General features: G+C 42.8%; 1 protein-coding gene across 1 annotated transcript in view; it reads left to right on the top strand.

The window, feature by feature from the left end:
• The window catches only part of URB1 (URB1 ribosome biogenesis homolog), a 2274827-nt gene that overhangs the window by 94468 nt on the left and 2155118 nt on the right, over nucleotides 1-25241 (top strand). The window contains exon 2 of the mRNA XM_069636341.1: nucleotides 6425-6564. Within this exon, the coding sequence (XP_069492442.1) occupies nucleotides 6425-6564 (140 nt within the window). The remainder of the gene's footprint in view (nucleotides 1-6424; nucleotides 6565-25241) is intronic.

Below are 25241 nucleotides of genomic sequence, written 5' to 3'. Positions count from 1 at the left end.
TTTCTGCGTTTGCCCTTAGTGGCTGCTAATTTCCTGAAGGCGAAGCTGTAATTTGCACACACTAAAAACTGTCACCCAGCATGATAGCGCGGTTGTGAGTGTGATTTACTTCGGGAAGGCTGGGTAGCTGCAGTCTACTCTTTCTACTGGGTTGAATGGACAGTAAACTGCACAATACCTAATGATCGTTAATAAGGGGTAAGCTATCTGGTCTAACTTATACAAACTAAAATAAGAACCTTTTGATCATCACACATGCACAAAACCCCCATATTTACCTGCTCTCAGGCACCCGTCTGGCTTACTTAATGGTCTGGACTGCTAAAGATATAGTGGCTACAGTTGAATTGACTCTTGACTCTTTATCCTCAGCAAGCAGTGACTGTGGGTCATATTGGCCTTTGAGCCGCTTGTGTAGTTCTAACACGTTCACAGAAAGCAGCGACTGTCGGTCATACTAGCCTTTGAGCTGCATGTGTAGTTCTGTTACTACGTTCATAGAAAGAAGTGACCGTGGGTCTAACTGACCCTTGAGCTGCTTGAGTTTGAAAAGTGTACCTGAAATATCGAATTACTGCTTTTGTTTCTGGGTAGAATACCAGCAAAAATTTGTTTAGAAAATGTAGAACAGAAGACTGCTGCAAAAATTACAAAAACTAATAAAACTTTAGCATGAGTAGAGACAACATCCACTATAGGTTTGGAAATTGTCTCAAAACCTGAATTGGCAAAAATTGACAACCTGAATTTCCAATAATTGATGTCCATCCAATACTGGAAGTATGTGAACATTTTAAATTATTTAGCCTGCACCACAGCAGAATTTGAAAACAATCATTTTGTTGAATTACATGGTGAAATTATGAATCCTGAATTTGGACGGGATATTACTGATACTGCTGTACACATTAATGAAAAAAAAAAACAGTGATTGAGGTTAGTTATTCAACCATACCTCCTGTGAGACCTTCTTGTTGATGGGTTACGGAATTATGGATGAAAATCCTAAAATATCAAGTGTTTTGCTTGATTTCACTGGAGTGGTTAGTAGCCAAGTGGATGTGGATAGTATGGATAATGAAAGATTAAAAGATCAGGATGCACATAATTTGGCTGCAAGTTTTGCATTAAAGATCTTGTTGAAACTAACTCATAACATCTTCTGTCAAGCACAAAAGAATGCAGTTTGCCTGTCTTGATTATTGAAACAAAAAAGGGATTGCCTTGTTAAGGGAGTAACTATGCCTCAATCTCAGGCTATCTTTACTACTAATGGTGTGCTGCCCAATGAAATCCTACCGTACATTCACTCTGAAATAATGGAATAAAGAGATTTTGGAGGACAGTGATGAGGAAGATGAAAATCTGCCATTATCAAGAAGGGAAAAACAAAGAATTAAGAACATAAGCTAAAGTTGTAACCAAATCTCAGAATGTGGAAGAAAGTAATGCTCAGTTAGGTGGGGAAGATATGAAAGAGAAAGATCTAGGAAAAGAGAGTGGAGAATAGCAAAAAGAGCAGCTAATAAAATCAGTAACTTGACTGACTAATTGGCTCTAAAAAAATTAGCCTGATCGAAGTACCATTGATGCTACTGAAACATCTTTTGAAACAAGTATTGCAACTACTGTTGCAAGTGTCCAAGCTGAAACAGAAACATTAAATCATGTCCGCTGGCAATAAAGCTAAAAATCAAACAAATGCGATAGTGGTATTAGAAGGATCTTTGTCTCAGGTTGCGATTGCTCTTCCTAATTTGGCATTCACCATTGTGAGCCTGTTTCATGGCGCAAAGCAGCTGATAAATAGAAGCCGACTACAAGGCATAAAATAAGCAGTGATGCATAGCAATTTACTATGCAATTCTGTAGGTTTGCGAATTAAATTGCCACTTGCGTAGCAAAGCTAGCTAGTTAAGTTACCTTGTTCAATGAAAGCACAGCTCACCCTGCATTCCCCTCTTGCCTTCCAGGCTCCCTCCACTCTTTTCACTGCAAGTTCAAAGGGACTAATGGCGAGCGAATGCAGTAGTAATCCTCTCCTCCACTCCTAAGTGCCAAAGGAGTGTGTGGGAGTGCTAGACAATACTTTTTCTCTTTCAAATAATTGCAATTCAGATGTAATCGGGTGGAAACCTTCATTAAGCGAACTACATCCTGTCTGGCAAAGACGGGTATGTGTTAACTTTATTTCTTTTAAAGACAGTCGTACAATTCCATTCCTAAAACTTTTAAGTTGTTACATAATGCATAATTACAATATTGCTACTGTAAAACACTGCCTTGTCTCCATGCGTTATTGTAAAGTTTAGTTTTGTGTATCTACTGTCAACTATATTTCATTTTGTTGGGAAAAACAACAAGTGAAAACTTTTGAAAGTGCACAGGGCCAAATTCTTTTGATGGCCAGCCTAATCATGTAACCTGCTGGTTGCATACATCTGGGCAACTGCTGCTCAAACCATGGGCTGATCCCATTCTCCTTAACATTCTCTTATCAACCAGCTAACCTGAAAGTGAGATGGCCGCAAACTACAATATTCCATCTAGTTTTCCCAGTTCTCTTCCCGCTATGCCATCCACTTTGCTTAGTCTCTTACTTTCTTTCCTCTTACATAATGAATACACGGAGCTAACTAGATGTCAACGCAAAGTAGTAATCAATCGTTCCATCCACAGATCTATTGCACTACCATACACTGTAGTTGGCCTCCAGAGCTCGCTTTGCTGTATGATTATGATTGCATTATATGTTAGCACCTGTGGGGAGAGAACTGGTCAAACTGTTTTCAGAGCCTTTTTATCACATCTATATGTGTCCATTCATGCAGCTAACCTTTTACAGACACTCATCCAGGGCTTGTAAAGTCATTTCAGCCACTAGCATAGTCTACTAGATTTTATGACGGGCTAGTACCATTTGCAGGGGATGTTTGAAACCTATAAAACATTTACTTTGTTTGCCCTCACATTTATTCTGTGTGTCCTAAATGTCAAATAAAAGTTTCACTGTGCATGGCTGGCCTCTGGGTGGCAGCAGTGTGCCAAACAAAGTGGGTTTGTGGTGACATGCTCCATTTTACATAAAGCGCATTTACATTTCTCATCTGTTGCCATGGGACAAGTGCACTTGCAAATAAAGGGAATTATCTGTTGTATTAACAAAACCTCATGGAAAGATTATCTGATCAAGATGTTTTCTGGCAGTGCTCGTGTTGTGGGAGAAAAAAAACATCATTAGAAATTGAATTTGACTGGGATGATTTGATTACTATAATTGAAAGTCTGAAATTCTTTGCAAGCGCCAGGACTGGATGCCCTGTGTAATTAAATATTAGAAGCCAACCCGATATTAGGGGAAGGCATTCTGAAGACCCTATTTGAAAAAATAACATGTAGTGGAAAGGTCCCTGACTCTTGGAAAATATTGCACCTCATCCCTGTTCTTAAGAAAGGACGGCAAGATTTACAAGCAAATTATCGATTGTTAGCACTTACCGATGTGTCCAGTAAGAATTTCTGTTCTGTGTTGCTAAAATAAATTAAATGATGGGGTTGAAAACAGAAATATCCTCTGCAGCTTTGACTGGTTTCAGGAGGGGTTGTTCAACAAACATGAATATCTTTGTTGTTAATACCCTCCTGGAGCAGTCGAATGCTAAAGAGTCGTTACCTCTGTATCTTTTGTTTGTAGACTTCATGTCCACTTTTGATTCAGTGGACAGGTCAAAATTGTGGGCAAAATAGGAGAAGCTGGGAATGCCTGCACATCTTCTTTATGGGTGTAAGCTGATCTATTAGGATAACTCAGCAAGAATAAGGCTGAATAATTTGGGAGGGTTATCAAAAGATGCCTATTAGGAGGGGAGTCAGACAAGGTTGTGTTCTGGCATCTCCTCCTATTTAATTTGTATGTGTCTGATTTTGGCGATGCTTTTAAAGAGAAGAAGAATGCCTTTCCTAAATTGGGTGGAAAGATAGTTGGTTGGCTTGGGTAGGCTGACGATTTGATAATTTATTAGAACACCTTCATGGGAATCGGTGTCAGTAACCAAGCCACCATAATATATGCTGTACTAAATGGCTTAAAGGTAAACCTTAAGAAAACCCAATTTATGTCAACTGGTAGGGGATGTGCTGGGAGGTTTTCTGTCAGTAATAGCCTAGGTCTGGTAGATGGGGTTACCAATTATAGATACGTGGGTTATGACTTAACAACTGATATCAATAATGAAATGTTGAACAATAAAGGAGCTAAAACCCTATCCGCTATGTCAGCCACTGCCCAGCGTATAGTCTTATCAGAGTTATAAATATATGTATGCAGAAATTGTCAGTGGCTTTTTGTTACGCTCTTGAAACATCTTATCAGTTTGGGCGGATCGATTTGGAGGGTCTCATATGGAGCAAGATATTGGGCATTACTAATTACACTCCGGTTGTGGCTTTATGCCTTGAATTCGGCCATATCTTCCTGTCCACCTTAGTTGATATCAATAGAATTAATTTGTACATTAAGATCCAGTTGGCTAAAGCTAACTCACTATTGGGAATTGTTAATATCGCACTAACTGATAACAAGTGTGCTGCATTACAGGTATATAAAAAGAAAAGGAGGCCTTTTTTATGGAAATTGGTTGGAAGTCGCATTGGGATTATGGAGGATGTGTACTGCTGAAATCACTCAAGAACAGTGCAGAAAAATGGGACTGGTCGAATAGTCCTGATAAAGTGTTCTCATTGAAATCCCTTAGCTCATTTGCATAGATGCATTTTATGTTTAAAAAGCCCCAATATTATATAAAACTGGTTCCCTCTCCATCATTTTTATGACATTCGGATTTAATAGGCTGGAGATCATAGATGTTAAAGGTGCATGGCCAGGTGTTTCAAAAGAAAAACGTTCATGCAGACTATGTTAAGATGACCAGCAAATAGAATCTATTCGACATGTTAAAACATCTTGTCCAGCAATGAACTCTCTATATGTGCAATATTTGTGCCAGAATGTGGAAAACCTTGAGGAGATCCCAAGTGACCTATTTTGGATGAGATGTCTCTCAAGCTATAGCCGGGTTGTCTTGATAGCGGTAGTTCAGATTTGGAGAGGTGTAGAAATACAACTGTTTAATATAGAAGCAGACAGATTATTTTAATGTACACATTTAGTTTTCTCGTCTTTTTAAAATGTGTAATAAGGATTAATAATGTATGGATTGATATTTTTTTTTTCTAATGATTTTAAGATAATATATTGTTTTGAATTGATTATTAATTTTTTTAATAAATGTGTTTAAAAGTTTATATGAACTACTGACACAAAATGAAGATGCACAAAGTTTGAGGAAAGCATGTCTCCAAACAGAAATACCGAAAAGTGGCCAAAAAGGTTCCATATACCAGAGTAAAAAGGGGGCGGGGGGGGGGGGAGGATCCCATTGAAGAGAATTAGAAAAAAATCCAGGTATCCAGCAAAACCGTGCTGGGGGACTCAGAGTGGAGCTTTTACACATGAAAGAAATCTACTCTAACAACAACGAATGGAGTTAACAATGTTTGTAGTATCACAAGTTGAAAAATCATCAGGGGATGACAAATGTTTTCTTATCCCACTATTACAACTATTGCTATTCAAGCAGGGAAATGTACCTGTCTTTTGACACTCTTTTGGATTCTTGTGCTTGGTGATGTCAGTATGAACCAAACAATCTTTCAAATTACTACTACGCTTGTAGGCGAAGACTGGCTTAGATTGAAAGAGGTTTTCCATCTTGCTATTACATGTTGGTGTGCCAATGTTTACATATGCTTTCCCGAATTCTATTACTATGTGGAGGGAATTTAAATATATAAACCAATTCAGCTTGCTCTCTTGGAATGTAACAACAAATGTCTTGATTTTCATGACACTTTTATTATAGGATGTTGTTCATTCTTCTGTGGGATAACACTATCTGAAATTCTGTGCATTATGATCTCTAATTCCTTCGAACATTGTTTTCCATCCTTATCCTCTTTACTAGACAGAGTTGACTGAGTTTGCATCCCCTTGAAACTCTGTTTGCCATGCATACGATATAGCCGATTATTCTCATCTGCGGCTTTGCAAAAATGCTAGTTGCAAAACCAGGTGTTTTTTGGGGTCACAACAATATCCCAAAAATGTACACAATGATTACAACTCAACCAATATACAGCAGAAATTGGTAAACTGTGAGGAGTTGACATGGATCCAAAAACGTAGGTGTTACTTCTACAGTAATTTTCCCCACATTGGCTTATAAGGTGTCAGACAGACCATGAGATAGAAGCTTAATATGAGAGCAAAGTCAAGGGGAGCTGTGTTACACAACGCAGCAACATGGGAAGACTAGTTAAACTTGGCTTTACATCAATACTTAGATCGCCTTATATTCTCTTTCAGGTTTAGAAATGTTTATATCTTTGGCCAGGAAACTGCCATGTGGAGACCTCTATGATGTTGTTGAAGGCTACTTAAAGATTTCCATGGAGTGCGCAGAAATTTTAAATCTTTTGGATGGAGAGAAACGACCAGAGAGTGAGGTGGGTTTAAATGGTAGACTTGCATTACTGTATGTTTACTATTGCTGTTGTTCAAATATGCACATGCTTGGTTTTTACCTTTATCCTTTTGTATGTGCAAATGAGAAAGCAGATCAATTCAGGTTTTTTTAAAAGCCTTTTTGGAACCTTGCCCATCATTCACCGTACAGGACGCATCCAGATCGGGGTATTCGTAAAAAGTTAACAAGGCGGCTAAAATGCTCGGTTTGGTCTTTGTCTATGGGCAGGATTGATCACTGGCTCCTGCCAAAAACAGCCCCCATCCTAAAATACTAACTGCATTGTATTGGCAGTGGGTGTTCTAAGTAAAATTGATAAAAGATGGAATTATTTAAATTACAAATGATGAGATGATTGAGGGTTCTTACCAAGAAATTCTGTTGCTGCTTGTGCTAAATGGTGATATGTGAAGGACACAAACAAATGACATTAGTAATGCATGAAAGGATGCACTTTTCAATGTGTAGGGGGAGTTTGAGTTCTCACACTATCCCTCTAGGAATACTAGTAAAAATTAAACTCTGCCATCATATAAAAAGCACTTTGTGCGAATAACAAAGACCAAAAACGTGATCGGTTTTTAGAGAACTTTTTTGCAGGGGGTGACAAGTTGAGTAATTTTTAGAACGTGATTGTAATACCGTGCGCTTTAAGGCCCATTGCTCAAGTGTAATAAATATAAGGCATTATCTGCCATCATGTGGCACTACTGTGGGATTTGAGGCTTCATTTATCTGGATGGTGAGGCTGCACAGTACCTCACACATGCTAATTATGCCACCTGTCGGGGTGTAAAGTGCTCGCCTCTCACATGGGGCCATCCTGTCCTTTGCAGCGTCACCTACATTGTAGGGCTGAAATGAACTATTTTCATATTCAGTATTTAAGCTGTGCTATTTTGTTTTCTCTTTGAAGATGAGGGTCCAGAAGGGACTTACTGGTTTGTAGCTCATTATTCAAAAGCTTGGGATGGAGGGGGATGCGGAGCCGTGGAGTTGCGGGGGCGGGAGTGGCTTAGAAAGAATTGCATTACACCGGTTTAACAGCTTATATGGAACAGGTGTTGAAGCTCTGCGTTATGATAGCACATTTGCTTTTAATACACCCGTTAGTTGGTTAAATGAGCTGAAGAAAGTAAGCTAACTTTGTCAGTAATATGTCTATATGACCAATGTGTCTGTTTTAGCATCCTATGTTGCTATCAATTTACTGATCTGGTCCACTGGCATGAATGAAGCACCCGTAAGCGAATAAAGTGGCAGTGCAGAATGTGAAAGGTCTGTCCGTTAGTCAAATATTATCTATGTATTTGTTTTATAATTACATAGAACTGTGAAATCGGAAATAAAAGTCCTGAATCTGAAATGTACTTTGTACATTATTTAACAGTTGTTAAAGGTCTCAATAAAAACCATTTAAACATTCAGGAAAAAATAAAACGGGAAAATGTCATTGAAACAGTATTTTATCTGATTATTTATTATGTAGCAAATTAATTATATGCAATTCATCCAATCCTAATTTATCAAAACATTTAGAAAACTGTAGTTTAAAAATCTATTTAACTATCAATTGCCAAGTACAGAAGGTCTGCATCCTGAGTAGTTCTGACTTCTGAACCCATGCAATTTAAAAGATGGCTTAAAATAACGTTCCATAAACTCTGAGTTTTAGGCATACAAAAACTACATGACCATGTTAATGGATATTTGTCCCGTGCACTATCACCACCGGAGTGGTCCCCTGGCGCTCTGGCGGATCTGAAACAAAAAGGGGGTAGGTAAGGCTTGTTAGGAGAAGAGCCAGGGAGCTGTGAAGTACTGTTGGCAGCTTCAGTTTCGGTTAACCCTGTTCGCCGAGCATATTGCTTTGGTATTCGCTTCTGAGTCCGTTGTGTGCTGTTGTGTGGGGGCCTGTGTGGTGTTTGTTGTTGCAGTGTAGTGAAGTGCTTACGGGTTGCTGGGGTTTTAAGAGATGTGGTTGTGTTTGGTTAGAGTGTGAGAGGTGTGTGCGGAGTGGTGAGGTTTTTGGGGTTGGTTAGTAGCCTTGTTGTTAGGAGGAATGCACACTCCTATTGTCTTCTTCATGATCTAGAGAAGTTGTCTTCCTCTCATAAGGTTTCAGCCTGATAAGGCTGTCTCATCTCTCTCTCGTTATTTTAAATCGGCTACTCTTGTGTTTCCATCTTTATATTGGCCACCCCTTTTATCCTAGTTTGTTTTTGCATGCAATCTAGTCCTATTTGGATCGATTAGCTTGCGAACTGCGCCCGTACCGTATGCCCTTTCTGAGTGGGTGAGGTTGTTGGTATTGTTAGGCATGTTTTCAATGGTTCATTCGTCATGGGGTTGTCGCTTGCATTCTGTTTCACCTATCATCGTCTCTCTTGTTCTTGTAGGAGTTTCCCTTAGTCGGTCCTAGGTGTTGTCTGTGCCATCATATATTCTGACAGTTTGTTCTTTGTGTTTCCTGTTTGATTGTTTCAGTTGTTTCAGTTTGGTTCCGAGGTGTTTGTAGAGCCAGGTTTTTAGAAGTTTTCTAAATTTTAGGTGGTCTTTGGTGTTTTATTTCTTTCGGGAGGTTGTTCCAGGTTTCTGCGGCTAGGTGGGAGAAAGAGGACCCCCTTAGTTTCTTACTGGCGTATGGTTTTGGTTTCCATGCGGATTTCATTTCTCAATCTGAGGAGTCTCTTTGGCTTGTAGATTGTGATTTTCTTTTGTAGGAATTCTGCTTCCTGTCCGCTGATTGCCCTGTGTGTTATGCACATTGTTTTGAACGTGATACGATGTTTGACTGAAAGCAATTGAAGTATTTTTTAACGCTGGAGTGATGTGGTCTCTTCTGGATAGGATGAGGAGTAGTCTAGCTGCTGCATTTGGTTGCGTTGTAATTCCTTCAAGAGGTGTTCCGGCATCCCGAGGTAGAGGCTGTTTGCGTAATCAATTCTTGACATGATGAGGGCGACGATTGTCAGTGTTTTGTGGGTGAAGAAGAGGAAAGGTAGGATTCTTCTTGTTGAGTGAAGGAGGAAGAAGCATTTCTTAATTATTGCCTTTACTTGTGGTTCTAAGGTTAGAGCGTTGTCCATAAGGACTCCCAGGTTTTTTACTACCTCGGATGGTGTGGGTGTAGTTCCCAGTTCCGTCGGCTAGGGAATGTAGGTGGTGTTTGCTTGGTTTTTGGATATAATCATAATTTCTGTCTTTCCTTGGTTGATTTTTAAGTTGTTGGCGTTCATCCATTCATAGATTTCTTTTAGACATTCTTCTAGGGTTGAGTGATTGGCGTGTGTATCTTTTGATTTTGTAGACGATTTGAGTGTCGTCTGCGTAGTTGTAGCATGTAATGTAATGTTGTATTTTTTTAAAATCCTGATTAACGGAGTCTGGTAGATGTTGAAGTATAGTGGCGATCGTGACGATCCTTGTGCTACTCCAAATGGACTAAGGCCATGTACAGAAGAATTCCAATACTATGGTAGTTTCTTCTTTTTTTAAAAACATGTTTTTACTGGCGTTTTGCATATGAAAAAAGCAACTGAACCCCTCCCACCACACCCCCCCCCCCCATCTCCGGGTGCTGATAAGTCCACGCCACTCCAGGATGGTGACACTCCCTTCCCATTATGTCCAATATTCGCAGATTCTGTGGGCACCATTGCTTCATAACGTCTCCACAGAGAAATTCCCGAACCAACCCCCAGTCTTGCCTGAATTTAGCGGCATCGGCTCATATTCTGTAGGTGACCCATTCCATCGCCAATATTCCCCACAGTTTATGCAGCCATTCTACACATGTTGGGGGGGGGCCCTTCTGCTTCCACCGTTTAGCTAACACAGACCATGCCACTACAAGCATTACCGTAAAAGCCTTAGCTGGGACTTGGAGGTGAGCAAGATTTCCGGGTCAAACAGTCCGCACATCCATTCCCTTGGAGTAAGTGCAGAGGGGCATCCTACCATTAACTGTATTTGGGCCCCCACTTAAGATCAGAACCCCCTTAATTGTGTCAGTCCCATTAAATGTGCCTCCAGTCACCTCTCCCTACGCACCCCCCTCCAGCATTTCTGTGAGACATTGTGATACATCCCATACAGCCTCTATGGGGTATAGTGCCACTGAGCCATAACCTTGTACAGTGTCTCCCTAAGTTGGATAGACCTGGTTAACTTCGGTATGTTACCACACAGGTTCTCCCAGTGATCCCTCGGAATCACCTCCCCAGGGTTTCTTCCCACTTCTTCATATACCCCCAGGTACTGCTGGCCTCCAATTTTGCAAAAATCCCTTATAGTTTTGAGACCATCTGCCTGTCCCCTGTATGCTTGGTGACAAACTTCTCAAATGGTGTCCATTCCCAATTGGCCGCTCGCTTCATCTCAGGATGCGTTACCCAGTGCCAGAGTTGGTAGTACCATAATATATCCTTCTCTGTAAACCACATCTGCGGTTTGCACTCTTCGAATGATCTTTTGACCATTCCTGTCACCATGTCTTCCACTTTCTTACATCCCACTACGTGACACTGATTAAATGCGCCTCCACCAGGCCTCCAGATAAGGTGCATACTAGGCCTTTTTATGCATGAAAATCTTGTAAATAGGACAGCTTTATTATTTTCCTGTGTACATTTACACACAGGTTTAGAGGAGAGTGCAGTGCAAAGGTCAAGTAACTTGACAGAAACCAGAAGGCTTCTTTAGATTTCCATCTACATTAATGTAATTGCAAGCCGTGAATAAAAACCTCTGAAACAGAATGTATTTCTGTGAAGCCTTTCAGAAAAAGAAACTGCACACTGTGATAAAAGGGATGGTTTATTTCCATTCAGCTTCTGCTGTGCTGTTGCTCATGGAGCAAACAGAAGTACTCTGCATATTTATTATCCTAGCATTTTGGTATTGTAAAATTAATAAGATGGAAAACTAAGTTGCAATTGAAAATTAATATTTTGTAACAAATTATGCATTTTTTCCCCAGTGAAATCAAACCAGTATTGCACAATTGTATTTTTCTGAGTTCCTGTGCTGTGTGCATAATCATGCTAAGGCGGGTCCTTTTTAGACTTATAATGTAATTTACACTTTAATTATAAAAACAATGTGTAAAATGATGACTATCCATGATCTAGTTTACATCCATTCAACCTTGCAGTCAATGGGTTACATTACTATCAATGGTCAGTGGTAGCAGAGTCTTTGCTCAAGGGTAAGTGATTGTCATTACACCAATCACAGGTGTTCTAGCCTCTCAAATCATTAAAGCTACAATTAAAACCTCCAAAACCAGACTCGCCAGGAAGTGCTAGCGCTGTTCAAAAACAAATGAGTTACATTTTGAATTGAAATACAAACTCAGTAGAAACTATCCCTGTGATAATCCAGATAGGTATTTAACCTTATGTAGCGCTTCACACATGGTTTGTCCAACATCTAGGCACTGTGATTATTATACCTCAGTCAATACTCTGTTAACCGACCTCTGAAGGATGTTGGCCAATAAGACAGCTCAGCTGGTTGAGCACTCGTTGCTGCGATGTGTGTGTGATCTGTAGGTTGCAGGTTTCGAATCCCGGCAAGGCCAACTCATCCTTTCATCCTTTCATGGTTGATAAGAGTTCTGTCTTCGGTTTGGTGATATTGTGATAAATATGTTCCATGTACAGTGCTTTACCAAAAGTGCTATATAAATGACCATTTGACCATGAGATTAGATATAGAATTTAGCATGGAGTCCTTGCCTCTCTGCACTGTTCTATCATAACATTGGCATACCATTAGGTATTAAGAGCTCCAGGAAATGAGAACTTATCAAAAGACAATTCTGTTATCGAACCTCAAAACGCACAATACAATTTGTGCTTGCTTTACTATGTAATTGGCTTGGTTTTTAACATTTAAATATATACAGGAGAGATCAAATGGCCAGACCTTAGAGAAATAATGAAAGGTGTATTCTGTCGCAATGCAGAAAGCTGCCGCAATTTCCATACAGATTTTGTACACATCGGCTGGATGTCACATATATTTTACTCTCTTGCAAAGGAGAAGGGTAATTTTTACTCTATTAAAATCACATTTACTCTCAAAGTTTAAAAATAGAGTGTAAAATACTCCCACCTCATAATCTTACCTGGAGCATTGGCCTCTACAATCCCCCGGGAGAATTGTGGGTTCCCGAACAGCGCTGTAAAGGGGCACGGGCACATGGAGAAACTCCACCCGATCCAGCAGACGGTCCCAAATGTCACAGGTTACCGCTAGAACTTGGCTAAGATGAGTAATCTGGGGTCTGTCCTGCCTATGCAGCCATAAAATCCCTTCTAACTGGGTCCCTGCCACTGCTTTGTCCATTCTTGCATAGGGTTTAGTCATGTCCCCTGAAAGCCACTACGGAAATACCCTCAGTTGAGCTGCCACATAGTATTTAAAGTAATTCTGGAGGCCTACTCCCCCTTTGTTTGGGCACCATCAACGTCTTTAGGGCCACTCTAGGTTGTTTGTTTTGCTAGATAAAATGAGACACCATCATGTGTAGGTCTTCAAAGAAAGACTGCGGTATCCGGATGGGGAGCGCTTGAAAATGGTATAGCACCTTGCAAGTGTTACCATCTTTATCGTGGCGATCCTACCCAGCCACCAAATCCGCACAGGTGACCATTTTCCCCAGATTTGCCTTAAATTGGGCGAGCAACGCATAAATTTACCCCATACACGTTGGCCAGCATGCTGGCTATGTTGACGTCTAAATATCTGATGCTATTGCTAGCAACTGTAAACAGGGAATAAAAGCAGCTACTTAAACCACTGGAAGTCCTAGGCTCAGCAGCTCTGATTTTGACATTTATTTTGAGGCCCGCAACCTTTTCCATCTTTGTTAGCTCTGTTATTATGGTAGGAGTCGTCGTTTCTACTTTTCAGGGACTGCATCATGTCATCGGCAAACACAGCTATTTTGTGCTCCACCCTCTGAAAACGGTATGCCTTGGATGAGTGGGTTTTGCCGGATTCTGTTTAATAGAGGCTCCAGGTATACCACGTACAGAAGCGGGGATAGTGGGCACCCTAGTCTGGTTCCCCTCATGATATTTATGTTCCAAGATAGTATTGAGTTGAAAGACTCATCAAGGGAGTTTTATATTTTAGATTTTGCCTTGACCATGTGAAGGAACTTGGAGCCCACCCCTATACGCTTCAAGGTTGAAAACAAGAAGAGCCATTTTACACGGTCAAAGGCCTTCTCGGCGTCGAGTGATATTAGCGCTGACGGAACCCACTGGATAGCAGCTTTTTCTACCAGTTGAATTAAACCTCTCGTCTTATCCCATGTCTGTCGCCTCTTGCTAAATCCTGACACATCTGTCCCGATCAGGGTCGGAAGCTGGGGTTTTAGTCTAGCTGCTAGGGCGTCGGTGTATATTTTTGCATCGATGTTCAGCAGGGCAAGGGGCTGATACAACTCACATTTCGTCAGGTCCTTGTTGGGATTCTCGTTGACCACGACTTTTGCCTCTGCCATCGTCAGTGTCACACTCCACTTTCGCCTCATCAAGTTGAAAATGGTTGGGAGTTTTGAACTCTGCTTCCTACTGTACTTTTTATAAAAACTCGCTGGGTATCTGTCCGGCCCGGCACCTTGTTTACTGGTAGGGCTTTAATAATTGCCTAGACTTCTTCCACCTTTATGTCCTCCTCTAGACGCTCCCTGTCCATGGTAGTACGTTGAGGTAGGGTCACCTGCTAGAGATATTGGCACTACGCATTATGCTTGCATCCCATCTCTAAATTGTATCTCACTACATGTTGGTATTTTGCGTTGTAACTGCATCCTAGCCCTTTATGGCATTTCGTCTGCCTCGCCGCTAATCTGCAATTGACCCACAACTAATCTGTATCCTAGAGCCAATCTAGTCATGCCCACTTGTGATACACCTAGAACTATCAGGCAAGCCTTAGTTTATGCCGGACCCACTTGACCTCACCGGCCACCGGCATTAGAACCCTCACCTGACGCTCCACACCAAGTTCTGTGACACTGCTACTACTCTCCACCGTGACCATGCACCTCACAACGCTCTCGTTGTCTAGCCACCTTACAGACTCCAGCACCATCTCACCTTCTCACTTCCTCCCACCTGCATAAACTCACCACCCTGCTCGATCACAGCTAAGACATACCTCAACCCATCCAGCCTACAAGAGGGCACCTACCCACTTGAATCATGCTACCATAACTAGCTTCCCTTGTCTAACTACAGCCAGAAATCAGAGACTAGCCTCAAGAACCAAAAATAGGGACTTCCTCCACACGTCCACTCCACTGACCACTATAAGGAATGCACACCTCACTTACAGAACTACCTATAGTTCTGCCAAGATTACCAAGTACAATTGCGCCGCCAAGACGTGGACACCACAAACCTCAAACTACATCAACCTAACCACAGCTCCCAACATGCATGCCCCCCTCAAACTCAAATCCTCATTACACCTCACCAAAGCCTCTGCACCTAACACTGAGTAAGCAAACTCGGCTGAAAGGAGCCCTAATCAACGCCACATCCCTCCCCGCCCATGCCCTCGACATTGCTGACATCATCGCCACACACAACCTTGACTTCCACAGAAACTTGGCTCCATGCTGCGTGAGGCCCTGAGCTTGTAGTCAGACATACTTAAGGCAAAAGGAGGAGGAGTAGCTATCATTGCAAAAAACTCCTGTTGCATTAGAGCGATGACTAACACTACACTACCTTCCGGCGAACTACTCTCAGTGAAACTGGCCATTTCACCCACCACCACACTTAACAAACATCTGCCTCATTTGCAGACCACCCGGCCCCCTACTATCATTTGAGGAGGATATTTCACAACTCCTGTCATTCAACACCAAAACTAGCTCCCATACTCTACTTTTGGGCGACTTCAAATTTGGGCCTCAACGATCCCTGGGACAAAAATGCACTGTCCCTGGCCAATGCCATCTCAGCCTCCGGCTTCTCACACTGCATCCTGAAACCCACACACACCAAAGGATGGATCCTCGACTGGCTAGACGACCTGAACTGCAACACCGACATCACCTCCAACACCCAGTGTCCATGGTCTGACCATCACCTTATCTTCAACATCACCAAGAGCTCCGAGCCTGTCAAACTCACCGCTGATTGCACCAGCAGCCCTCTCGAGAAATAAAAAAAACATCACAGCAAATAATATACTACCCCTCCTACAACCTATCCTGACAGACCTGTACTCAGGAACCAATGACCCCTCCACGATGGTTTAACTACGATATAACTGCCCTTGCTGCAATTGACAAAATAGCCCCTCCTTGCACAAAGCAAAATCGGCAGCGCACATCAATTCATGGTTCATGGCCAACACTCAAAACATTGCGTAGCTCTTAGAGAACAGCTGAGGCCACTTGGAAAAAATACCCTAGCGTTCTTAACAAAACCAAATTTGCCAATGCAACTCACCACTACAAACAGGCGGTCCTCCAAACAAAAAGCTCCTTCTTTAACGACAGAATGACCAACGTCAAATCAGGCACCAAAGAACTCTTTGCCATCATAAGAGAGAACTAGAGTCACTGATACCTCCAGTAGATGTCTGCATTAAAGACACAAGCTGGTGCACCAACATTCAGAAAGCTCTCTCTGATAAAATCTCACTACTGCAAGCCAACATAGAATCGACGAAAACCACTAACCAACCTGACCAACCACTGCTTCAAATCCCGAATCCCCTGGGCAACAATACTACTCAACAATTTGAGTTCCCTCCTGGTCTCGGGGTCAGAAGTACTAAAGATCATCACCAGCCTCAAGCCCTCAAACTGCCAAGGCGACCCCTGTCCGGCAATGGCCATCAAGGACTGTGCCTCTGAACTCACCCCCTTCATTACTAGCCTTATCAATGCCTCATTTGATAGCAGCACTGTCCCCATCAATTTAAAAAATGCCTAGGTACTTGCGCTATTAAAAAAAGCCTGCACTTGGCCCTAATATACCAGCCAACTATCGCCCAATCACCACAGTGCCCTTCCTAGTCAAAATATTGGACAGATCCAAAACTATCTGGAAGTCAGCAAGTTCCTCGGCCTTCGCCAATCAGATTTCCGCCCAAGACACGGGACGGAAACCGAACTCCTGGACCTGTAATTGCAGATGGACGAGTACATTGACAACGGCAAACTACCATTGCTCCTTCTATTCGACCTCACTGCAGCATTTGACCTGGTCAATCCTAATATTCTATTCAGTCATTTGGAATCAGCAGTGCATTTCTCGCCTAAAGCTATTCAGTGGATCCAATCATTCCTCTCGGATAGAACTATGAGAGTCTTTTCACCGATCGCAGCAGCCCAACCTAGGCCCGTCACCTGTGACATCCCACAAGGCTCCTGCATCTCCCTGACACTCTACAATATATTTACTAAGCCCCTATATGACCGTCTCGATGACTTGGGTGTCACCTACACTAATTATGCAGATGATACCCAAATCCTCATTCCAATCACTGGCTCTCATGACCTTGACTCAGCCAACCTCAACATCATCTATCAAACCATCCAAACTTGGATGGCGCACCATGGTCTATGTTTAAATGACAACAAAACCGAACTCCTCCTCCTAGGTTCTCGATTCCACCTTTAAAAAAAAAACAACAAAAAAAACTGGACGACTCCTTCATAGCTTTCCACATGGATGTCAACTTCATAAAGGTCTCGAAAGAATTGAAAACCTTGGGCTTTTACCTAGATGCTTCATTCACGCTATCCAAACAAGTTAATGGGACATCCTCAGCAGCAGCTTACACCTCTAAGCTGATTAGCGCATGCAGTCCCTTCCTATCTCCTGACAGCTGACAGATTGGACTATTGCAACGCTCTTTATGTGGGCACGAAGAGTCAAAACATTTAAAAACACCAGGTCCTACAAAACGATTGCCCTCAGAGCAGCCTTGAATATACCGAAAACCTCTCGCATCTCCAACATAAGAAGGAATGCACACTTGTATCTTTAAAACCCTCACACAGACATACAAATGTCTAAACAATCAAGCACCTACCTACCTACATGGCCAACAGAATCATCAGATCCCAATCAATCGGGCCCACGTGCACCGCACACAGACGCATGCTGGTCACACCTAGATTCAAGCTGCTGAAAGCAGGAGGCAGCAGCTTCCCCAGATTAGCTGCTAAACACTGGAACACACTAGCAGATAGAGTAAGGTCTGAGGATTCATTCTGGACCTTCAGAAAACTGAAAACACACCTCTTTCTATAGGCGTCCAGTAACTAAAGTATGCCCCCGCGCAAACACAGACTTATGTGGCTCATCACGCCCAATTTACTCAGCAACCTTTCTTCCACCCTCTAGGTTTGCCTCTACCATCAATGTTGGGATTTCACATAACTAACTGTACTGTATATTTCTTACCCGCTATATTGTTGTACATGGTTTATTTGTTACACTGTCTTGGATTGATTAGATTCATGTAAAGCTCAGCGCCCAGATGCCCCCGGGTTCGGCGTGATATATAAATTGCAAAATAAATAAAATAAATGTTGTTCAATCACTCGCTTGTCTGGCAGATGAGAGAAATAACCATATAACTCAGTGAAGGCAGTCGTTCTAGCCTCTGAATCTGTCCCCATCGTCCCGTCCAGCTGTCTGACTCGCATGATGGTGCGATGAGCCTCCTTGCTCCTCAGTTGTCTACCAAGAATCTATCCGCATTGTTGGCTAGGATATAATACTGCTTTTTCATCCCCAGAAGGGCCCTTTTTGCCCTCCCGGTTCACAGCAGATCTAACTGCTTTCTTATCGCTTTCAGGCGCTTATGCAGTGGACTGCTTTTCTTCCCTGCTTTGACCGCTATGGCCAGCATCACTTTGCACAGTTGGGACTCTAGCTCTTTTTCCATTGCCTCTCTCTGCTTCATTTTCCAGACCTTGAGTGTTCAGTTCCCCCCGTATCACTGCTTTAAAGGCCTCACAGAGGCCCTCTTGTGACATCACCTGATCGGCATTCGTATCAGTGTATTGTCTATTATATTACCTAGCTCTTCCACCATTACCATATCATGCAATAACTCTGTGGGGGAAGGTTCAAGGCCGTAATCCCTTCCATGCCCCCATACCGCACATGGGCACATGATCCGACATCGCAATCGCGCCTAAATCCACATCTTCTACCATCCCCACCAGACCAGCCATCACCCAAACATAATCTATTCTAGATAGGGTCTGGGAGACCTGAGAAAAGCAAGTGAACCCTCTCACCCCCTCCCTCTTTACCCGCCCGACATCCCTGAGGGTCAGATCCTCAAAGCCTTCCCGTAGTGCCCCAGTGGGAGACATACCATTCCTGCACTCCTGTCTCTTGCCGGGTCCCATGCTAGGTTAAAATCCCCTGTTTGAATTATCTCCCTGACTGCAAACATTTCTGATCTGCTCACCACCTCCGGCAAGAACCAGTCCTGTCCCACATTTGGCACGTATACTGTTGGTAAGGATACCATATTACCCACACTTGTAGAAATAGATATCTTCCCTGTGGATCTGCTAGGGTAGGCCTTACATCGGCTTTATTTGAATCTTTGAACCCTATCAATACCCCAGCAACCTTACCCAGCGCATTGGCCTGGTGTAGTTGTGGGAACTGTCTAAACCTCACAATGGCCAAATTCCGATTTCCGTAAGTGCGTTTCCTGCAGCATTATTATATCTACTTGGCTGTGTCTGATCTGCATCTCCACCTTTTATGCTTCACAGGGGTATTCAGAGCCCTTACATTGTGTGACAGAAACTTAAGTGCCATGCCCTATAATGTGTACTCCTCCAACCTCCCCCCCCCCAACCCCCGGTGACTGCACTTCCCTTTATCCATGCCATAGCCCTGACCTCCGCTGTGCAGTTGGTCCCCAGCTACCCGAACTCCCCCATCCACTCTCCCATTGCCTGATCCCATCCCCTCCCCACGCCCGCCCTCTTCCTCCCCCAACTCCCAGACTAGGCCAGAGATCCTATGATTTCCCCCCGGGGTATTGCCCCGGGGCTCTGACCAACCTACTATTCCGGGTTTTACCCCACAGGAGGCGAACTACACCTCCAACAGGATTCCATTATCGCCAACCGACCTCCCCGCCTCCTTTTGGCCCTTGACCAATAGCTCCTTTTACAACCTCACTGTCGTTCGGGGATTTTTAAAAAAAAAAAATGTTTTAAATTTCTTTTTTTTTCCCCGCATGTCACCAGACCCCCCCCCCCCCTTCCTTCCCATGTTAAGGTCATAACCAGTCTTCTTGAGACACAACCCCTACTCCCTGCTTCCATCTCCTTTCTCTGCCACCTTTCTCTGGGGTCGTTTTAGCTTGCGCACATGTTCCACAATGCAGAGTACCATCCACTGCAAACAGAAGACTAAAAAGAAAAGTCCACTTGTATGGAATGTGCTTGGCTATTAAAGCTTTCGTCACGGGTCCCAGTGCTCCAGATAGGTTTTTGGTGTGAGAGTATTTTACTCCACATTTCTAGAATTAAAGCATCAATCTAATTTCAAGTGACTACTAATTAGTTTCCTCCTTCGCAAGAGAGTAAAAACTGTCTAACAACTATCCAATTTGTGTGTAAAATTAAAACTGCGTTAGAAAATAATAGTGACAAAGAATTTGTAAGTGCGTACTACCTATCTTCATCTTCAATATACTTGGACACCAAGAAAAACTCTGAGCACTACTACAGATGCCACCTAGTTACATTATAAATCAAGTCCCTCACTCATCCAGCATCACTTCTGTTTTCTGGGCCTGCTGTTGCTGCCTTGGCAATACCTGCTTGAGAGCCACTCCATGGGCCTCATTACAAGTATGGAGGTAGCCATGCCGCTATTGGTGGCATGGCTACCCCCATACTGGGTCCGGGTTCCCGGAATGGGGCAGTACCGGGCCATTCGGACCTTGGAGGGCCCGATAATTCCCCTTCCCGGGAACCCGGACCCGGTACATCCCCATTCCCATTCGAGCCTCCATAGGTCTCAATGGGAATGGGGAGGATGCAAACAACGGGCCCGTTAATGACGGGCCCGTTGTTTGCATCCTGGTCTGCTCGAGACCTCGTAATGGGGCAATAGAGTTCCCTGCCCCGTTATCCCTCTACTGCATACCTCGTAATGAGGCCCCACGTGTTTGCTCCATCTCTCCTTCCCTTTGCTACTTTGTTTCCCCAGTCTCTCACTTTCTGAAGCTCTGCCTCTTACCCTTAAATGTTGCTCTGTCACTCTTTCCCATCTCTGCATTCTGTTATTGCTGTTTCCATCCTATATCTTGCTGTATCGGTTGCTATAACACCTCTTCCTCTCTCATGTCATTACTCTGTCTAGATCTGTTTTGTTTTATTTTCTTTGTTGTGGTTGCTACTCCTTTTTCATTATCTTTCTTGCAATGCCTCTTATGTTACTGGCATGCCTTTCTCGAGTCTTTCCAGCTCTCGCTGCTTGCTGTTGATCTGTGTTTTCTTATTTTACTGTCTCTAAATGTCTCTTTGCTCTGCTTCTATTTCTCACTCCGTGTGTGTGTGTGTGTGTGTGTGTGTGTCTGTCTGTCTGTCTGTCTGTCTGTCTCCCCACTTATTTACCTCTGTTTCCCTTCTCACTTTCTTTGTTGCTCTCTCATGTAGCTAATTGGTCTCTCTTCCTGTTGCTCAAATTCCTGTTTTGGATTGTCTAGTATGCTCTCTGTTCTCCCCATCCCCCAACTTTGTTCTCCTGTATTGCTTTGGTTCAGAGTTGCTCTTCCTCTCCAGTTTTTCTGTTTGTATTTTGACATGGCACCAATAAATATCCAAAAAGCTGAAAATGCCTTTTCTATTTACACATCTAGTGCAGCTTTACTAATGGGTGCTTCTTTTAAATGCGTGCAAACCTTCTTTTGGCCATTAGGCTGGGTTTCTGAGTTAGGTTTGGCTCACCAGATGCAGCACTTGCTTGAATGCAGATGCTTAACCAGCACTGTATGCCATTAAATGTATAGGAGCCCTTGTGGGATGAGCGTGTTCTGCTTCTGAGCCATTCCAGGTATAGCAGCCCAGATGAGAGGGGTGTGTTTTGAGCCACTACAGGTTTAGCAGCTCTAATGAGGTGTGTGCTCTGAGCCATTACAATTGTAGCACCCCCAATGAAATGTGTGTTTTCTGAATGACTGAACATTTAGTAGTCCTTTTGATAAGTCAAATGCCAAGTCAGTCCCGTTACAATTGAATGTTACCCGCATCTTAAACACATACCTCTGATGCACGCACATTAACTTATGCATCAACAACATTTGAACAAACAGGTTATATCTCTGCAGCAGGGTTATTGACCGACTGAGCTACCTTTCCCAACAGGATGTTGGCTCTGAAAGGCACATTGGGTTAGGGCAGTGGTAGTTCCATGTGAGGCTTTCCTGACACAACTGGCTTGTGAAAAGCTCAAAGACTGTTTGGACTAACCTACATGTGTCAGGAGATTCATAATGGGGCTTTGACATGTGGGACTCAGTAATCGGACAAGGGAGAAGCAAAGGTTTTGAAATGGGCAAGTACAAGTAGGAGGGATTGAAGTATATGACAGCCAATGCTCCAGATAAGATTTTGAGGTGGGAGTATTTTACTCCCCAATTTAAAATTTTGAGAGTAAATGTGATTTTAAGAGTAAAAATTACCCTTCTCCTTTGCAAGAGAGTATAATGTATGTGACATCCAGCCAACGTGTGCAAAATCTGTATGGAAATCATTACTATGCAGCAGCTTTCTGCATTGTGACAGAATACACCTTTCATTATTTCTCTAAGGTCTGGCGATTTGATCTCTCCTTTATATATTTAAATTATTAAAAACCAAGCAAATTACATAGTAAAGCAAGCATGAATTGTATTGTGTGTTTTGAGGTTCCATAGCAGAATTGTCTTTTGATGTTTAATGAAAGTTCTAATTTCCTGGAGTTATTAATACCTAATGGTATGCCAGTGTTATGATAGAACAGTGCAGAGAGGCAAGGACTCCATGCTAAATTCTATATCTAATCTTATGGTCATTTATATAGCACTTTTGGCAAAGCACTGTACATGGAACATATTTATCACAATTCTCACCAAACCAAAGATGGAACTCCTTTATCAACCATGAAAGGCTGAGTTGGCCTTGCCGGGATTCGAACCTGCAACCTTCAGATCACACACATATCGCAGCAACGCATGCTCAGCCAGCTGAGCTATCTTATTGGCCAACATCCTTCAGAGAGTATCGACTGAGGTGTAATAATCACAGTGCCTACATGTTGGACGTACCTTGTGTGAAGCGCTAAATAAAGTTAAAGACCTATCTGGATCATCACAGGGATAGCTTCTACTGAGTTTCTATTTCAATTCGAAATGTAACTTTTAATTGTTTTTGAACAGCGGGTGCACTTCCTGGAGTCAGGTTTTGGATGTTTTAATTGTAGCCTTGAAGATTTGAGAGGCTAGAACACCTGTGATTGATGTAGTGACAATCACTCACCCTTGAGCAAAGACTCTGCTACCACTGACCATTTATAGTAATGTACCCCATTGACTGCAAGTGTAAATTACATTATAAGTGTAGGAATGATCCGCCTTAGCGTGATTATGCACACAGCACAGGAACTCTGAAAAATACAATTGTGCAATACTGGTTTGCTTTCACTGGGGAAAAAGCATAATTTGTTACAAAATATTAATTCTCAATTGCAACTTAGTTTTCCATTTTATTTCACAATCCTAAAATGCTAGGAAATAAGCATGCACAGTGCTTCTGTTTGCTCCATGAGCAGCAAAACAGCAGAAGCTGAATGGAAATAAACCATTCCTTTTTATCACAGTGTGTGCAGTTACTATTTTTTGAAAGGCTTCACAGAAATACATTCTGTTTCAGAGGTTTTTATTCACGGCTTGCAATTACATCCATGTAGATGGAAATCTAAAGAAGCCTTCTGGTTTTCTGTCAAGTAACCTGACCTTTGCACTGCCCTCTCCTCTAAACCTGTGTGTAAATGTACACAGGAAAATAATAAAGCTGTCCAATTTACAAGAGCTTCATGCGTAAAAAGGCCTAGTATACACCTTATCTGGAGGCCTGATGACAGGAATGTCATCTTCTCACACTGTCCGCCCGTGTGCTCAGTATTTTAGCTCTTTGCAGAAAATGCCAACACATGTTGGTGCTGTGTCATTACAGCAGCTCTGTTTAGGAATTCAGGTATTGTCCCAAAACATAGCAGTCCTGCTAAGAAATGTGGGAATGATGCAATCAGCCCTGCTGTGAATAATTGGCATTGTACCATATCATACTTATAGCAGCTCCTCCGTGTGTGTCAATGAACATATATACAGCACTGCTTCTACATATATACATTATGGTGGGTGGCCAGAAAGGGAGTTAAAGTAAAGTTCAGACCAGATACCTAGCTATTCCTTGCTCTCTAAAACCACATGCAATGTACAGTGCACTTTCATGCATGCGCATGCACACAAACACATGCAATATTAAGACAAAAAAAACACATCTTCATATATAACACCAAATGCTTTTCCTTCTCAGAAATGCCAAACTACTGCTTGCTGGGAGGTTCTCCTAAAACGCCAAGCATAAAATGCTATTGATATGCTTCTGTGATGAAAAGGATGCAAAGTATGAAATGCCCATGCTGCTGCATCTGCGCTGCCTCCATAAAAGCTCTTTAAAGCAGAGAAAATGAAGCAGAAAGGCAGCCCTTGTTTAAGACAATTTTCATTTTACACAATGCTACATATATCCTCATTTTAAACAGGGCAGCCCTACCCATTAGTGATAGGGGGATCGATTGCCAGTGGGATATATCTTTATTGAACCTGTCTAGTACCGGTTGTAGGTTGAGTTGGAGAAAACGTCCAGGGTCGGGCCAATGCGTATGCCGAAGTATTTGAACTCCTGGATGTAAACCTGGTAGGGGCAGGGTTCGGGGATTACGTCTTCGCCGCCTTGGATCGGGAAGTAGATGGTTTTGGAGACGTTTACTTTAAGGCCGGCGAAGGCTTGGTATTCTTTAAGGATCCATCCATTCTTTAAGGATACAATCGGGCATGAGGTGGCCGGGTTACTGAGATATATAAGAAGGTCATCCGCATACAGCGAGAGACGATCTCCCCGTCTCCCCCCCCCCCCCCCTCTCCTGGCCAGGCGAATCCGGACCAATTTTTGTTTGATGGAGTTCAATTGCAAGTGGCTCGATGGCGAGCAGGAATAGGAGCGGGGAGAGGGGGCATCCCTGTCTAGTGCCTCGGCCCAGGGGGAATGATCTGGAGGATTTGCCGTTCATCCTCACAGTGGCCTCTGGAGATACATAAAGGAGTTTGATCCATGAGATGAAGCTTCGCCCAAAATCCATTCAGGCCATTATTTCCCACAGGGCCTCCCATCCCACGGAGTCTAACGCCTTCTCAAAGTCCACTGCCAGGAGAGCCAGCGGACCCGCTATCTCTGAGGCTCTATCGAGGGCGAGTTGAATCCTTCGTAGATTCATGCAGGTAGATTTGTTGGGCATAAAGCCGCACTGGGCCGGGTGGACAATCGTCTCCATCACCCCGAGCAGTCGGTTAGCAAGTACCCTG

This window comes from Ambystoma mexicanum, chromosome 7p, assembly GCF_040938575.1.
Source record: "Ambystoma mexicanum isolate Mex_15411 chromosome 7p, UKY_AmexF1_1, whole genome shotgun sequence".
Classification (NCBI taxonomy): domain Eukaryota; kingdom Metazoa; phylum Chordata; class Amphibia; order Caudata; family Ambystomatidae; genus Ambystoma; species Ambystoma mexicanum.
The sequence above is the reverse complement of the archived record's forward strand: the minus strand, read 5'-3'. Positions and strand labels throughout refer to the sequence as shown.